The 17,479-nt window shown below is 57.4% G+C and overlaps 1 protein-coding gene across 5 annotated transcripts in view; it reads right to left on the bottom strand.

The window, feature by feature from the left end:
• Positions 1–1,339: 1,339 nt before the first annotated feature.
• The window catches only part of ABR (ABR activator of RhoGEF and GTPase), a 188,498-nt gene continuing 172,358 nt past the window's right edge, over positions 1,340–17,479 (bottom strand). For 4 of the 5 annotated variants that reach the window (XM_005220104.5, XM_005220106.4, XM_005220105.5 and 1 more), the window contains 7 exons: positions 10,468–10,527; positions 10,087–10,196; positions 9,226–9,365; positions 7,956–8,090; positions 6,812–6,917; positions 4,551–4,698; positions 1,340–3,981 (listed from right to left, as the gene is read on the bottom strand). In XM_005220104.5, the coding sequence (XP_005220161.3) occupies positions 3,892–3,981; positions 4,551–4,698; positions 6,812–6,917; positions 7,956–8,090; positions 9,226–9,365; positions 10,087–10,196; positions 10,468–10,527 (789 nt within the window). In that variant the 3' untranslated portion in view covers positions 1,340–3,891. 5 annotated transcript variants of the gene reach the window in all.

The following is a 17,479-nucleotide window of genomic DNA, read 5'->3' as shown; positions in this document are numbered from 1 at the left end:
ACAAAAAAAACGCCCTTTTACAATCGGGACCTGCTGCAGATGCTGCGTTGCTCTGGTGCCTTGGTGGTGGGGTGAAGATGAACTTAAGACCAGCAGGGAGCACGGTGGGGGCCTGTAATTCCAGCCGCCTGCAGCCAGTGGTCTTGTCTCCTTTATCCCATAGAGTCATTCCTGTGCCTTTTTTGGCTGTCTCCCCCACTGTGGGCTGTCTTCTAAACCTTAACCAGAACTCAGACTCAGCTGAACCATCTAGACATCCTGAGTGTGTGTGTGTGTGTGTGTGTGTACATGAGTGATGATGTCAAGCCCAGCTGGTAACACCTTCCTCTGGCCTTGTCTGCTGTTGCCTTTGGAATGAGCATGAGCTAGTGCACAAGGCTCGTGCCCTTCTCAGGGGGAGGAGGTGGAGTAGTTCTATAGAATGCCTGTCCCAGTCTCGGTCAAGAGGCTTCACTGCTGCTAGGCTGCCTGGAGAATCCTCACAGGTCTGAGAACAAATGTTGGAGTGGGTCCTCCACTGTCCCTAAACAAGGCACCTGTAAGCAGTTAGAGCAAGCGCAGACACTCTTACCTGCCACCTGTCAGCAGTGCCAGAAGCCTGGCGTCTACAATCCAGTCTAGCGCATGGGGTCAAACGACCAAGAACAAGCACCGCTGCCCTCGAGGCTGCCTTGGGAATGACGAGTCCTGGGCTGTCAGTAGCCGTCAGTTCAATAAGCCAAGCATTGTCCACTCTGACTATTCAGTCAGGAGAGGAGATGAATAGTTTCCTGTTTTAGATGGCTAAGGAGGCAGTATGAGCTCATAAACCAAACACCAATTTTCAGAGACATCTGTTCCCAATCTCCAGAATAAACACAGTGTCCAATGGCTGAGGCTGGTGGGAGCCGACATTAACCCCGCTAGCTCTCCTGAGGGAGGCTGGGACCTCTAGAGGATCCAGCCTCCCCAACAGAGATTAGGCCAGCAGGCTGCCCCAAAGACCTGCAATTTCCAAGGAAATTGTAGAGATGTTTGCATAAAATAAACTCCACTTGAATAGACAACTTCCTGCCATCTCTGAGGCATATTGATGGCCAGGTCTCTGGTGGGGCATTTGTATTTTCATGAAAAGAACTGGCTGGTGACAGCTGCGGGCATTTGTGAAAGAGCAAGGCGAGGGCGTGGGCTCATCTCCCAAACTGCCATGGTCCCCACAGGCCGAAGGGACGCACCAGGGGGAATTCACTAGTAAGGAGATTCTTGGAAACTCACATCTGGATGCAGCTGGAAGAGTTAAATATTTAGATTGGTGATCTTCCCTGGACTCCCGGGAACACAAACGTCCACACCGCAGGGCTGAGTTGTGTGCAAATATCAGGGCTTTGCAGGTTTTTTTTTTTTTTATTAACATTTTCCTCTCACGTGGCTTACATCAATTTATAATAATCTACATAAGTTGAAACAGAACATAGACCAAAGAAAAATATATCCTTACCAACTTATGAAAGTCAAATATTAATGAAGGGTCCCATCATACCTGTAACAGCACAACACCGGCAGCCCGCAGCCATCGCCAGCAAGGACAGGTGTGTGGATTCTTGTAGCCTGTCTGTGGGCTCCTGTCGGCACAGCCTGCCCTGCTGGGCACAATGGCTGGGATTCTGTACAGTCCCTGTCGCTCAGGAGAACCCATGGGCTGTTCCTCAGCGCAGCTTAGTCCAGGTCTGGTACCCACCCCTCCTGGTTCTGGGGGTCGTTGATAAATATGCTGAGCCTTTCCCATTTCTCAGCCCTTCCAGCCTTCCTCCCATTCTCATCACCTAAGAGGTTGGGGGGCTGCAGTAGCTACCTGACGCTGAAGGTGGGAGGCACCTGTTAGGGGCTGTAAATAGCTCTAGGTGGGGCTCCAATTCATTCCAGTTAGTAGCCGTGGAAGCAAGAACCTTCCAGGCCACCTGCCGGCTCCCGAGTGTCGAGCAGGCTCCAGGGATGGTCAGACATGGGGGATGTTCAGACTGCAGCATTCTTTCTCCACCTGTGGCTCAAGCCCTTCATCTTAGGGAGTGGGGCTCCTCGCTCAGCTGCTTAGCAGGCAGCCAGGGCGTCAGTACCTCTCTCCTCTTGGGCATCTATCCTCCGATGTTCACAGAATGTGTACCGTTCTGCCCACGCCGGGGCCACAGGTGTAAACGAGACAAGAACGGGGCCTTCCTTTCACTGAGCCGGTACTAAGGCTTCAGGGCCCCAAACCCTTCTTTAAAACCGCCCTGAGCTCAAGCTATGGGGAGCTCTTCTCCCCAACCCCCAGGGCTTGGAATCTAGTCTCAGGAGAGCCAGGGAGCCCTGTCCTGTAGCTCCAGCCCCTGCTGCCAGGGCTGTCTCCTCCCAGGTGAACTGCTGGAGGCTGGCAGCGCTGCTCAGGAGAGAAGAAACTGCACATTGCAGGCGCTTCTCTCTCCTTTCCAGTACTGAGCAGCGGCCCTCAACATGGGGATAGGACCCTGCGGATGAGTCGAGCATCCACCACCAGGGTCCCCTGCAAAACCCAGTCCCGAGACAGGCAGGTACCTGGCACACCCCAACTCCTAGAGTTCCCCCGAGTTCACCCACCAGGCTGCGTTCAGAAGCCAGGGGCAGGAGGCAGCACCATGACGGCTGGCTACTGCTGGACCGCGCCTGACTTTCCCAGGCCCTGGGGCGCACGTGGCCGTGGGGGCTGCCCCATGGCAGTGCTTGGCTGTGGAGTGTGTAACGTCTAAGGCAAAGGTACCACGAGGTATGGGAGGCACCAGGAAGGGCTAGCCCTCTCGGACGGAGCCTGCCTGTTTCGAGACGTCTGCTTCAGCCCTCGTGGTTGCCCTCCCAGAAGCCTGGCTCCACCAGAAAAGCCGCCATGACAACTCCTTGCTCCCAGCCCAGGATGCCCAGCACTCCCTGGCACTCCTCTCAACAGCCCACTTGCTCTGTCTCCTTGGCAACCTGACTCTCCCACCTCCCCCGATTCTTTCCTGACCCTCTAGCTGCCTTGACAGCAGGTCTCTGGTGAGTCTCTACACTCAAAATAGAACAGCAGGAGAAAAACTGAAAAGCAGAAGAAGAAACAGTCAAAGGCGCCTCACGGGGATTGGAGACAGAACAGACACACCCCAGAAACGGAGGTTCTCAGGTGGAAAAAATCCCAGCAATCTGCTCTCCAGCCTGTGCTGAGCCGAGGATCAGTGCAAGTCTGTCTCCTTGTCCAACATTTGCACAGGCAGCAAGGCGGACAGGCGCGCCTCCACAGGTGGGGGGCGGCAGCATCGGACCGGCCGCCCCCCGCCACCGCTGCCCAGGGCCGCCTCAGAACTTTCGAGGTGATGGGTCAAAAACCAAAGCTGCAAATGCATGCAGGCAGGCTTGGGGGGGGCGGGGGGGGAAGGATGGGGCAGAGGAAGACCGAGGGGAGGCCGCCAGGAGACTGCGATCTGGGAGCAGGGCCAAGAGAGGCGAAGCTGGCAGCAGTTACAGAGCGCAAAATAAAAGCCTTTGGACCGGACTCAGGAGGAAAGAAAGTGTTGGAGGAAATCAAAGAACAAAGCAGGCTGCCTGTGTGCCCACACCGGGTCGGCCACTACCTTTTCTGCATGACAAATAGACATAAAACAATTCCCGAACAGCACGGAGCATTAGACACGACTAGAGGAACGGAGGGCAGAGCCGGGGTGCGTGGCGGGGCCGGGGCCGGGTCGGCTGGCTTTGTACAAGGTGGCACAAAAGATACACGTCTTCCAGTTCTTGGAAATCTGTGTCCCTTGGAGTGTGGAGCGCTGGGTTTGGGAGTTCTCTATTGCAGTCCTTCAAGTCTGGGTTGGGTCCCTGGCTGGAGAGGCTGGCTCGGAGCTGCCCTCCCACAGCCGCTCCCACCTCGGGCTACACGTCAGTGGAGAAGTACAGTGTGTTCCGCTTCAGTTCTGCGAAGGAGATGGGAGGATGCTGCAGGTAGTAGAGGAGGACCTGGACCTGTGGGGAGACAGGGGAGACTGAGGCTGGGGTCCTCACCCCGAGGGCTTCCTCCGACCCGCTGAAAAGACACGCTGTCTGGCCTGGGCTTCTGTGGCTCCCCGCTTCCCCTCTGGCTGGCTCCAGCCACTTACCCTTCCCTGGAAGCCCAGGTGTGGCTGCCCGTTTGTGGCAGTAGGGGGTGATGCAGGGCAGAGGGCAGGGTGTCCAGGGCCACTTCCCCAACCTCAGTCCTGTTCCAGACCAGACCCTGCCCTGGGTCTCACCGGGCTCCCCCCAACTTCCACACATGAGGGCAAGGCCCCAGATTTTCCTGACACCCCTGGGTTTGCTTCCCGAGGCTCAGGCAGCTCCTGGGACTGCAACCAGTATCTGGGACACCCATCCTCTGGGCTCTTGGTCCAGATGCCTACTTTTTAGCAGGACCATCCAGAGCCCTGACTCCTTGGTGGCATCCTACAGATCCATCAGCCCCGCTGCTCAGGATAGGAGGCGGGTAGGAGTCCACCACTCAGGGGGGGCTCGTTTGACCCCTGCACCTGCCACAGGCCCGTGCAGCATGGAGGTACCTGCGCCATGACATCGTGAGACCAGATGTCGGCAGCCGATGTGAGGTGTGCTTTGCTCTCCACTTCCGAGGGTCTCAGTAACGTGGGGCCAAACACGGTAGCCAGGTTGTGAAGGGACATTTTGTTGACGGGCTCCTTCTCAGCAACCCTGAAAGGGACGGGAGGGGCGGAAACACAAGTCACGTCTGGCCGCCACGTGGAGCTCCAGACCCTTGGCTAATATTGCTCCTGGGAGGATTCCCCGAGGGGGTCACTAGCCCGCCCTCTCCTGAGGGTAGAGACTGCTCCGTGAGGAGGGGACTCAGCCAAGGGCCCATGTTCCCAGCTACGTTCCAGTACATTCCACTGACAGATTCCCAGCTCCTGGGCCACCCCCTGAACTGATGGTAAACTGCGAGAGCCAGAAGGACCCACTCCAACTCTCCCTTGCCTCAGAGAGACTATTACAGGCCCAAGAACTTTCCCTGTAATAACTCATGCTTGTCACAAGCAAGCCTTTGGGTAGGTAACAGTTTCATCCCCCCTGGAGAGATGAAGAAACCAGAGTACAGAGAGGTCAAATGGCCTGCCCAAGGTGACCCAGCAGGTGGCAGAGCAGGGATCCGAACCCAAGAGGTCTGCTTCCTGAGCCCATGCTCTTCCCCACCCTGTGCGCTGTCCACAATCAGCCCAGCCGTGGAGAGGGGCCCAGAGGAGGAGTCCCAGGGGGCGGAGGCCAAAGGCCAGAGGCTCTGCCTGCTGCGCTGTGGCAGGAACATCCCTCGTCACAGATGGAGCCCAGGGGCTGTCCTCCCAAGCTTTTCCAGAAGGGTCTGCCTCCTGGGATCCCGGAGCTGCCTCCTGGATCCTCCTCTGCTTCTCTTGCATGATCAGCCAGATGTCTGTAGCTTATTTCCCGAGTGACAGCAGGGGCTGCCATCTGGGGCTGGTGTCCAGCAGGCTCGGTACCACCCAACACATCAGAGACCCTGCACCTCCCCCCGATCCCAGGCAATGTTTTGGGGTGAGACCCAGCCGCCCCAGGCAGCACCTCTGACCCCAACTCCCACTGCAGCATCACCCCACCCTCCAGGCAGGAGCCGTGGATGCGCCTGCTGAGCACCTTGGAAACGAGCAAACACTGCCATGCCAGGAGGCAGCTGTGCAGCTGGCCCTGCCCCTCACCAAACACACACACACACACGCACGCCAGGCGCCCAGATGTGGGAACAGACTGTGCCCGGTTCCCAGGGTGGAAAACCTAATGAATTTTCCTCCCCACTCCTCTGTGTGTCCTCCCCACAGTGCTCGCCAAACTATCTGGGGATTGGTTGGGACCTTGGTCCCAGCCAAACCAGAGGGAAAATGTCTCATAATGGGAAAAACAAGACGGCAGCCCAGGCGTTCCCAGGTCTCCGCTGGCCCTCCAGAGCCTGGCCTGGCCTGGCCAAGCCGCCACCGGGGGCCTGAGGGCTCAGAGCCCCTCACCGGGGGTGCCCTGGTCCTGGATGGCAAGTGGATTTAAGGGACGCCTGGGGACGTCTCCTCCCCACTCACACCTGGGGCCAGTCCTGGGCTCCAAAGTGAGTGACGAGGTCACAGTCAGGGCTAGCTTCCGTTCCTAACTTAGGTGGTGTCAGCTTTGGCAGCTCTTGGTTTGACCGGACTGTGGAAGGGGCAGAGCAGAAGGTGGGGTGGACCACAGTTTAGGATCTGGGAGATGTGGACTCCAAGGGCAGAGCTACTGGTAAACCCCAGCAAGTCCCCATCGAGCTGGGGACTCAGATTCCCTACCTGTTTGATGAGGTGTGGGTCAAGACCAGTGGGCTTCAGGCTTTTTGGACTGTGACCCATAATAACACACACGCTTTACACGATCATCCAGCACACGCAACCAGAGTAACTGAACAGAACAACATGCACGCTTGCCCTCTGCAGTGCACCCTGGGGCTGTCTCTCCTACTCTGTTTAAAAAATGCTAAGTGGACTGAGTGGCCTACTGACTGGAAACTCCACCTACAGTCCTTGGCTCTAGCCCTGCCTCTCTAACTGTTCTATGGCCAATATTTGAGGTGGCCCCTGGGATCCAAATATTTCTCCAAACAGAAGAATCTGAATGCCAAGAATCTGAAGGGCAAACTCTCACCTGGCTGCGGTGGCCCAGAAGAGACCAGCACCCACAAGGAGGTGCCCAGGATGTGGCTTCCCAGGGCATGTGTCCTGCCCAGCTGGAGCCCGCCCCCCCTCCACCCCCCGGACTGGGCAGGGCCCCTGCCCATTACCTTTTCAAGTGTTCCAGCAGGAATAGGAAGGTGATGAGGTTGGGGTCGGGCAGGGAGCGGAGCAGATGCATCATGCAGTTCTCCTTGGCAGCAGGATCTGACAGGGCTGCAGGGACACGAGGGGTTGGGGTGGGGCTGGGCTCCGGGCGGGGAGGCCTTGGCCAGCACCCTGGGGTCAGGAGGCTGCGGGACCCTGGGGTCAGGAGGCTGAGGGAGCCTGGGGGGAAAGCCTGGGCTGCTAGGGGTCAGGGGGGCAGACCCAGCAGGGATGGGGCTGGTATTTTCCCAGGGGTGGGCTATTAACAGGCTTCTGCAGGAGGCCCCACTCATGACCTGGAACCCAGCCAGGAGGCGGGCAGGTGGGGAGCAGACACCCTTCTTCCCTGCAGGGTGTGGGCCTGTGGGGCTGGAGCCACTCCACCCCTGGTCTGTAAGGATACAAGGATGCCCCTGGCGTCAATGTTCTTTTTTTTCGGCTGCGCCACTCGGCTTGCAGGATCTTGGTTCTCCAACCAGGGATGGAAACCAGGCCCTGGACAGTGAGGGGCACAGAGCCCTAACCACTGGACCACCAGGGAATTAACTCCCTAAATGTTCTCTTTTTTAAGCACTTCTGATGCCAGAGCCTGCCAGCGGCCCGCCTTCCGCTGGCTCTTCATTCCACTGACTGGCCCAAAAGAAGGCGAGGCAGGAGGGATGCACCCAGGCCTGGATCTGGCTCAGCTTGGGGGGAGGCCACAGTCCTGCCAGGCAGGGCCCTTGGCTTCCTCCCAACCCTGGGCATGGGTCAGAGAAGAGAGCGCGCTCTTCTGGAAGGCTCGGTACCGCCGTGTCGAGTGCACTCCAGGCTCGCTTCTCCCTGGGCCTGGACCCCACACCCTTGGGGCAGATTTCCCTGGTCCTAGGGCTTCTAAACAAGGAGGTCAGCGTCCAAGGAGGAAGCACAGAGGGCAGCCCCGAGGAGAGATGGGCAGGGGTAGAGTGGGCCCAGCCTCTGGAGCACCAGAAGGCCATGTGGGCCCAAGGCACAGAGCAGATGGACATGCCAGGTCGGGGGTGGGCAGGTGGGCACAGATATCTCATTCTCTCTGCTGGTCAGGGAGGCCTGGCTCAGCCTAGCCCTCAGACCCCCGCCGCTGCTCACCGATGCCCTCCATGAAGGCGGGATACAGTCGGTCTGTGAGGAGGGGCTCGGGCAGCTCCCGGAAGTAGAGCTTGAGGGTGCCGGCAATGGCATTGATGTCCATGTCGCTCAGCATCAGCAGGATGTCCTTGTTATCTGTGGGGGCGGCGGGAGGGCAGGGGCTGTGCTGGCTGAGCCACCTCCCACCCCCATGCAGCCCTCAGCGGGACAGGGAGCCCCAATCTGTCCCCCCATCCACCCTGAGACAGCCTGCTTGGGGCATGCACCCCCAACCCACTCTGTCTCTGGTCTGGTCTCCCCAGCAAAGGCAAGATGTAGGTAGTGCCCACAGGTGGTCTGTGACTCAGCTCCGTGGGGGAGAAGGGGAGGGGAGCACAGTTCACCATCCAGAGTCCTGGAGCCACATTCACACCGCGTGTCACATGCCCCCCTTCCAGCTGCAGTCTCCCCGCCGCTAAGCCCCTCTCTGGAAGGCACTGCGCATTTTTATGCCTAAAATCATGTTCTGACAAAGCTTTGGCTTCCGGGTGGCATAGAGGAGCCATGTGCCAGCCTGTCCCCAGCTTACCCCCCACCCCCAGGTTCCCTGAACATGTCTGCTTGGCAGCTGCCTGGAGACACCCACCAGACCCCCTCTCAGCTCCCACAGGATCAGCACTGCCCAGCCAGTTCAGGGGTCCTGACTGCTAGCAATGCTGTTGCTGCAGCCTGAACGGCAAGATGGGGGAAAGAACCAGAAAGGTCAGGCCCTCCCACCGAGGGGCTCAGTCAAAGTGAAAGGTAGCAGCGCCTCTCCCAAAGGGCACTGGGGAACCGCAGAAGGTGGGGGTGCCAGAGCCAGCCAGCCCGGCTGAAAGCTCTTTAGTTTCCCTGCAGCCTGGGAGGCCAGCAACAAAGCCAGGAACACAGACTCTGGAGTCAGCAAGATCCGAGTTTAAATCAGGCTCAAAGCTTATGAACTGAGTAATCCTGAGCAAGGTACTTGGCCTTTCTGAGGCTCTGCTTCCTTATCTGTAGCAACGGAGGCAAGACTGGAGGGCAACGGATTACATGAGAAAATGCAGGGCAGGCCCATGTCACAAGGACTCAGCAATGGTCCACCCCATGCCATGCCGGGCCAGAGTGTACAGTCCAAGGCTCCTCTGCCATCGGCTAGTCAGGGTCTTTCCATGGAGAAGCCTCCTGCTTTCGTTACGCTCTCCCACCAGCTCTAGGAACCTGCTGGAGCGCCCCCTCCCCACAACCACCGGGCTGGGCCTCCCAGACTCACTGGCATCAAAGACGGCCTTCAGCGCCTGGATGTCTGTGGCCACCCCTGATATCCGGTAGATGCCAACTTCCTCGATGCCCCGCTTCTCCACCTCCTCCACACACTGCCGCACGATGTAGGGCACCTTGGAGCGCTCCCGCCTGGGGGTGGGGGTGGGGTAAGGATGTGAGAGGAGGGAGGGGAAGGGGGCCCCCAGTGATCCCTGCATGCAGCCCCTCCCTCTCTGCAAACCGTGGCCTTGGAGCGTTTTGGCCTCTGGTATCAGGAGATGGGGGACAAGGAAAGGGCTGAGAAAGAGGCCATGCTGCCACCCACCACCCGCCGCCACAGCCCACCCCAGGCCTGGGTGCTGAGGGACAGCAGGGGCAAAGGCAGGAAGTTTTAGGAGATCAAAGCCTGAAGTAAGAGCTTTCCTCAGAACAGAGGGTTCATATTTAAATACTAAGGGGGACCCAGTGGGTCACCTACAGAGCAGGGTGGGCCAGACCCTGAAGACAAAGGGAGGGGAGGGGGCTGAAGGATGCCTTCTCCTGGGGGGCAGCCACTTCTGGATTCCAGCCGGCCGCTGCCACACCAAGACACAGATGTACATCTGTCATATCTCCCCACTTATTACAGGATGCTGAGGATCTGGGGTTTTCACGTGCAACCTCCCAGTGTCTTTAAGTGCTGGCTCATTTATTTCTAAAGCACTGTGTGAGGCAGGGAACACACTTCTGCTGGCCACTTTTGCCCATCCAAGTGGCCGTTGTGACTACTGAACTGGAGGGTGACTGCTGGTGTGCCAGACATGGGTGGGGGGCCTGGAAGGCGGGGGCCCTGGAGAGCGGGGCTGGCAGGGACCCCAGACGCAGCACCTACTTGGTCACCACGCTGATCTTCACACCGAAGACGCCGCTCTGCTTTTTGGAGGGGGTCCTCTTCAGGCTCATGTCTCGGCTAGTGAATTTCATGGAGAATTCCACTTTGATCTGGTTGGGGGCAAGGCAGGCACAACCCCCCAGGGCATGAGTGCCCAAGGAGTGCCCCCCAACACAGGGGCCCCCCAGGACTGCACCCGGGGGCTCCCTGAAACACTCACAGGGTGGGAATGGGAAGGGTGCAGGTAGAGGAGAGGGGGGAGGGGCTGGATGAAGGGGGCAGGGGGTGGGTGGGTTGGGGGAGGGACAGCACCCCAGGGCACCAGCCAGAGGCTCGGCCGCCCACCCACTGCGCAGACACTTCCAGTCTCGCCCGACTCACCCCATTCATCTCAATCACATCGGTGTGCCAGTTCTTGGTTTCTACAGTTTGTGGATCCAGCTGCAGAGAAAGAAAGAGAAGGTGAGAAAGAGAGAGAGGTAACAGCAGAGACCAAACCAGAGCGCCTCCCTGCTCCTCAGGCTCAGACGTTGGCTAAAAGTTCAGGAAGATGGAACTGGGGGCTGATGCTCATCTTGACATCAGTCCTTCAGAGGCTCCACGCCCCAGGTCCTTCCTGCCCGTTAGTGAAGGATTCCCCCAACTCTGGGAAGGAGGTGGGGTGCGCTCTTAGACGCATTCACCCATCACCTCTCATTCACTCCTGACCCTGCCCTGGGAGAGGTGTACTATCACCCCATTTCACGGATGCACAAACTAAGGCTCACAGTCTATCAGAAACTTGCTCAACTGCCTGTATTGGGGTCAGGAACGCTGCGGGCACAGCCCATGTACCTGGAGGTGGTAAACAGGAGGCGGTGCCACGCAGAAGTAAAGAAGAGCCCTGGGTCTGAACCCCAGCTCAGCCACTTCTGGCCGGGTGACCTTGGGAAGTTTCTACCTTGCTAAGCCTCATTTGTTTGGTCTGTTCATTGCCAGTAAAGACCCTGCCTTGCTGGATTATTGTGAAGACTCATTTAGATAACAGGTAAGTGGCTGGTCTCCCAGGAAGCAAACACGCTGTAGAGGGGGCCCCCAAACTGGGCAGGAGCCCCAGGGAGGTGGAGATGGCAGGGGAGGCCCAGAGGTATCCCTCGCAGGTGACCAAACAGGGCTCGTTCCTCTGGCTCAGGGGCCTTCGAATGTTTTTCCTTGTCCATCCATAAACTGACTTGGAAAAACAATGTACACCCTGGCACATTTTTAAGTCAACATCTGAATATTTCCAAATCAAGTTTAAATAGCTGCAAAGAACATAATTTCCAGAATAATGTAAATATTTACATCTTGAAACAAAACTGTTACATCATTCTCTTAAATGTATTCAGTGGAATCCAAAAGCCATAGTGATTTGATACTCACCATCATCCATTTAAAAAACACATAAACAAGTTCTCTTTCCCTCGTAGAAACCTGTAACATTCCTTTTTCTCCTTGATTTTGTGTTTCTAGTCTATTTCACCCAAAGAATTATGCCCTCGTTTGTGTTTTTCTTTTTTAAAGTCTTTTATTCTTCACCCTATTATATTTTGCTTCAACGAAAACATCTGTGTAAATACAAACGAGAAATTTCCTGAAACCACAAGGCTCCAAATGTTCAAAACATATTCTGGATTCACTATTACAATGATCAGCAGTATGTAATAAAAAATTTAACCAACATATTCAAAATTTTAATAAACATTCAGCAGCAAAGTACCATTTTGGTGGAGCTACATCTCTTAATGAGATTGGGTAGAGTGCTTTTTCTGTTTTAGTTCATGTATGTACATGCATATTATTTTTTGCTAGGGTGAAATGGGGTTTCAGTTCAATACTTTTATTTTTTTGGTTTGGTTTTTTAAGATGTAAAAGATGAAACATCTGCTCACATAAAACAGATGGGGCTCAAAATAGTTTTTTGGGTTTTTTGTGGCCGCATTGTACAGCATGCAGGATCCTAGTTCCCAGACCAGGGACTGAACGCCCCCTTCCTGCAGTGGAAGCACAGTCTTCATTTCTGGACCACCAGGGAAGTCCTTTTTTTCCTTTCGTTTTTGAAAATAGTTTCATTATAGCAATGTTTGCATTTCTTTAACCTCTTTCCTCGGTGTTTGCTTTAAATTGCATATTATCAATATTTATTTTAAATGGTCTCTCAGCTGACAATTCTGCCACTTTGGTGGAAACAAAAAACCGGAAATTACGTGATTTGTGAAAGGATCAGAAACCCAGCCTTTTGAGTCTTTTACCTTCTCAACTCCCACATCAACATTTTAAGGGGCCCCCCTGTTGTCACCGAGGGGCCCTGGGAGCCCTGGGCAGGGGTCTCCAGGGGGCCTTGGGCTCCTCTGCAGAGCAAGGGGTAGGGCAAGGCCATTCGCTGGTGAGTCACTTTTGGGGCAGCAGCACTTACGGGAGCTGAGGATCTGCAAGCTGATTCTCTTAGAATGCTCCTGCCCTCGTACCCCTGGATGACTCCCACCCCCAGGGCCTATATAGCATAGTCTGAACACTTCTGTTCTAACAGGCCCCTCACTAGAGTCTGGGTCCGCCCAGCGTGGCCTGGGCCCTGGGGCTTCTAACAGCTCGAGGTATTGGTAAGTCTTCTCCCCATCTTCTATCACCACATACCTGCTGGGGATGGGGGCACCTAAGCCTGCAATGGGGTCTGGGGGCCTGCATCTGAGCCCAGGCCCTGCCTCCGGCTGGCAGTCCCCTGCCCGGAGAAGGGAGGAAGTGGAGAACAGGACAGACGGAGAGCCGTGTGGAGAGGACCGAGCATCTCCTCAAACATGCAAAGGAAGAGTGCGGGGCTCACTGGCTGGCTGCTGCCCCAGCCCTCTATTCTGGAAGGCCCCTGGAACCTCCCTCCCCTAAACTTTATGTCCCACAGCCTGTGGCACGGGCTGCCCCTGACAGCTTCTTTGTCGCCTCCAGAATGCCAGGTCTTGGACACAGAGCCTCAGGGCATCCCCAGCCCTGTCCTCCATCAGTGACCACCTGGAGCAGAGAGATCTCCACTGCCCTCTGCCAGCGGAGGCGGCTGCTGCCCTTGGGGGACACACTCTGGAACAACCACCCCCTTCTCATGTAGGTCTCTCCTGGCATCAGCGTAAACCTCAAGTCAATTCCGTGGTCCTGGCCCCTAGGGCCCCTCCCCTGCCCTAGCTCCCCCGGGGTTGGACCTGAAGTGGCATGAGGACACAGCCCAGGCGGGGAAAGTGCAAGGACTGAGAATAAGACTGATCTGGGTCAAAATGTCCACTCTTCTACTCAACTGTGCGAATCTGGGCAGGTCACTTAACTGGAACCTCAGTTTCCCCACGGTGGGGCAGGGTGTCCACACCTGCCTCAGTGTTGCTATGGAAAACAGTAACACTGACCGGATATGTTGTAAGCATTTCCTGTAAGTCTGGCTCCAGGACAAACCCCTTACTTACAGCATCTTGCTCAATCATCAGGCCCATGAGGTACAAGTCCTCCTAGCTGTTTCCATTCTACAGATGAGAACACTGAGGCTTTAAAAGAATGAGGAGTATGCCCACTGCCACATGTCTAGGAAGTGAGAGCTGGCGTGCAAATTCAAGTCTCCCTGACTCAGCTTGGCTAGACCTGCAAGGTCTCATGTACAGCACCCAGCCTGGCGCCTTCGCCTCTGGCAGCTGCTGTGATCAGTGTTTATCTGAAAGGGAGACATGAGGCCTCCACCGTCTGGCACCACAGGCTGACCTGGGGGCTGGCAGGTCGTCTCCAGTACGATTCTTTCATTCCTTCCCTCCCCCTCGCTTCTGTTCCAAATGCCAAGTAGCAACCCCACGTGTTCCTGGAAGCACCTGAGACAGGACCTTCGCAAGCCTGATGCGAAGGCTTAGTCCCAGCCCTGTTTCTTCCCGAGAGCCCTCTCAGGTTAACTCCAGGCCTCAGGGATGCTCACTCCCCTCTGCCTCCCTGCCACACTACCACCCTGTCCCCTGAACCGTTTGCTGTTGCTGCAGTCTGTCCCAGGCCAGGTCTGGGTAAGGTGGCACCGTCACGTTTCGCCGTGAGTCCCATCACCACCCTATTCCAGACTTCCCTCTGCAGGTGCGGCCCTGGCACCCGCGGTGGGGAGGGCGACCCAGCCCCTCAGCGCCCCGACAACGCAGCCCTGTCTCCTGGGAGGCCAGCACAACTCCAGAAATCAAGTCTATTTCAGGATGTCATTTAAATACAGAGAAGGGAGGGTGCGGAGTAGAGACGGACATGGCACATTTTCCAGAGAAATGATGCTGTCTGAACTGCTGTGGTTATTTATAACCCCTGGGAAAAGTGGACTTTGCTATTTCCTGATTAGATTAGTGCTGGGGGCGGAGGAGCCAGCCTCCTGGATGTCAGTGGATAGGAACATCGATGGCTCACCATCCAGTCCCAGCAGATAGGTGCCGTCCCCTCACCTGGGGACCAGGTACCAGGGGGACACTAGATCACCTGCGGGAACGAGACAGGCTGGGGAGATCCCCCATCAAAGAGCGCCTCCTTCACCACACAGGTCACAAAAATGCCACGGGCCCACCCCCAGGGAGCACAGGCAGGAGACAGAAGCAGGTCCCAGAACATCCTGGAGAACGTTACCAATGAGTGGCCGAACAGAGTCTCTGGGAGCGGCTCACCCATGTCCTTTCTGCCTTTGCCTTTAGACCTGGTGAGGTCTTGGCTGCACGTTCAGACCTCTCCCAAGGAGAACCTGCTGCCCTCTGGGACTGATATCCCCCAAAGAACCGCCATCCCCCAAGGGAAGGCCGCATCCCAGGCAAGGTGTCTGCAGAGTCTCCCAGAGAACCGGCAGGTGGCTGGGAGGCCACCTTCCCCTCTTGGCGTCAGCAGCCTCACGTTCAGGACAGGAAATGGGCTCCCCAGACTGGCAGGGGGCTCAGAGGAGGCTGCCCTGTGGGCACCCAAACCCCCTCCGGGTGGTGGGTGCCACCTTCATTTCAGAAATGCCCTCAGGGGTTAAGCCCTTCCTCCTGCCCGTTTCTCCCCAGCCTGGGACAGGAGACCCCCAAAGCCCTCCCTCTCTCTGGCTCGAGGGCTGTTCACGGCCATCTCCCAGTGCCTGGGAGGCATCAGTGAATTTGGGGGCCCCGTTCCTGCTCCCTCGAGTCAGAGTCCTTCTGACAGTGGGCACTGTCCCCCCACCATCCCACACTCCCTCCACCACGCAGCTCGCTCAACCCTCTCCTGGTGATTTCTGCTGCCGCCCCTTCCCCCACTCCTATCCCGGGCCTCACGTGGGCGCCTTTAATCCACAAGGAGGGGGCAGGGGAGGGGGGCGGTGAGCCGTAAGAACTGGCAGCTGCCATCCCAGCAGAGGGGGGCGCAGAGCAGCGGTGGTTACTTTGGCAGCTTACGTGGGGGGCTTGCAGGTGACAGGGGCCCCCACCTCCCTGCCTACAGCCCCGTGGCGCTGAGCCCCTTCCCTCAGCATATCACTGTCATCTCCCCAGCACAAGCCCCACAAGTCCTGAGGAGCCCGCCTCCCTGGGCCCTCTCCCACCCTTTCTTTCACTGAGCACATGCTCTGCCCTCTGCACCCAGGGCCTGGCATCCGGGCCCTGTCCTGGGCGGTGGCGTGGACTTCACTCGAAGCCCAGAGTTGTTTTTAGGGCTACTGAAAATTAAGTGCAGTGACCCAGCATGGCCAAAGCTGTCACCCTCACAGGTGAACGGGACACTGAATAGAAAGCAGAGGCGGGACTTTCCCTGGCGATCCAGGGGTTAAGAATCCGCCTGCCAATGCAGGGGACACGGGTTCGATCCTGGTCCAGGAAGGTTCCACACACGCCATGGGACAAGGAAGGCCACGTGCCACAACACTGAGCCCGCACACCTAGAGCCGTGCTCCACGTCAAGAGAAGCCACCACGAGACGCTGATGCGGCGCAATATAGAGTAGCCCCCGCTCACCACACCTAAGAAGGCCCACACGCAGCAACGAAAACCCAGTGCAGTCAAAATGAATAAACAACTTAACACACAGAAGGCAGAGGTGTGTGGCTGTGTCTTGGGGAACGGAGGCTGAGCGCTGGGTCGTGAAGACCAGGCCCTGAGCCAGGTGTGTTGTCTGATGGGCGTACACTTCCCGGGGCTCCCGGTCAGTGGCCACGGTGGCGGTCCTGGCTGGCCTTCCCCTGCCCTCCCCAAAGTGCATCCACACGCTCTGGGCTGGTCCTCCTGGGACACTGAAGCCAGCCTGTCATTGGGGCAGACCACAAGCGTGAGCGGCATGGGCTGGCAACAGGCCGAACAATGGCGCTGCAAAGAGCCTGCCTCCCTGCCCCCTCACCCCCCGGGAGGGCACTGGAGCTTCTGTCAACGTGGCCATTCGAGAGACACTTGCAGAGAGGCAGGGCGGAGCAGGAGGGGGGCGTCGGGCCTGCACCCTGCTGTGTTAGGGGGAGACCAGGGTCAGGCTCAGTAAACTCACCGTTTTCCCAGAGGCCAGGCCCCCCACCATAAGGCCAAGCAAGCTGTGTCCCCCTGCCCCCCGGCCCCGCCCTGCAGGGTGAGCTACTGACGGCTTGTGGCACCGGCATGAGGCCACTTGGCCTCTGCTCGCCTCCCCTCCCCCCAGAACTTTGAAGTTCCCAGAGGCCCACGTATGAAGGGGTCGGCAGCTCTGAATGTGGCTTTTATTGAAGCCAGGTTAGCACCCATGGTGACCCGCGTTTCAGGGCTCAGCCTGCCCTGCGCTGCCATCGAGCCCTCAGGCTGAAACTTGGAGTGGGCACATCTCTCCCCGAGCCTTGGGGCCCCGGCCTCCAATGCCCGCCCTGCCTGCAGACTTCACTCCAGAATGAGGCCTGTAACCAACAGCCAGGAAGCTGCCCCGCCCCAGCTCAGGGACACCAGCTGGGTCACTCTTAGGAAAAGGAACTGGTCAGGGCTAAATCAGGGCTTCCCAGGGGGCACTAGTAGTCAAGAACCCGCCTGCCAATGCAGGACACATAAGAGATAAGAGTCCCATCCCTGGGCTGGGAAGATCCCCTGGAGGAGAGTATGGCAACCTACTCCAGTATTCTTGCCTGGAGAATCCCATGGACAGAGGAGCCTGGGGGGCTACAGTCCAGGGGGTCACAAGAGTAAGGACACGACTGAAGCAACTGAACATGCACACACAGGGCTAAGGAAACACAGAGGCAGCCCCCAGCAGCTCTGTCTCCAAAGGGAAGGGGCCACCTTAGAGGTCAGAGTCCCAAGCAAGAGGCTCCCCGAGGTACATCCGGGGAGTGTCACGCTGCGGCCACAGAGAGGACAAGGGCTTCTGGGACTGCTGTGGGCTCAGGGGCCTGCCTCTGGACTTGGAGCGGTTTGGTAAGAATTACGAAAAGTCCTCC

Source organism: Bos taurus, chromosome 19, assembly GCF_002263795.3.
Source record: "Bos taurus isolate L1 Dominette 01449 registration number 42190680 breed Hereford chromosome 19, ARS-UCD2.0, whole genome shotgun sequence".
Taxonomy (NCBI): domain Eukaryota; kingdom Metazoa; phylum Chordata; class Mammalia; order Artiodactyla; family Bovidae; genus Bos; species Bos taurus.
Note: the sequence above shows the minus strand (reverse complement) of the source record. Positions and strands in the feature narration are given on the sequence as shown.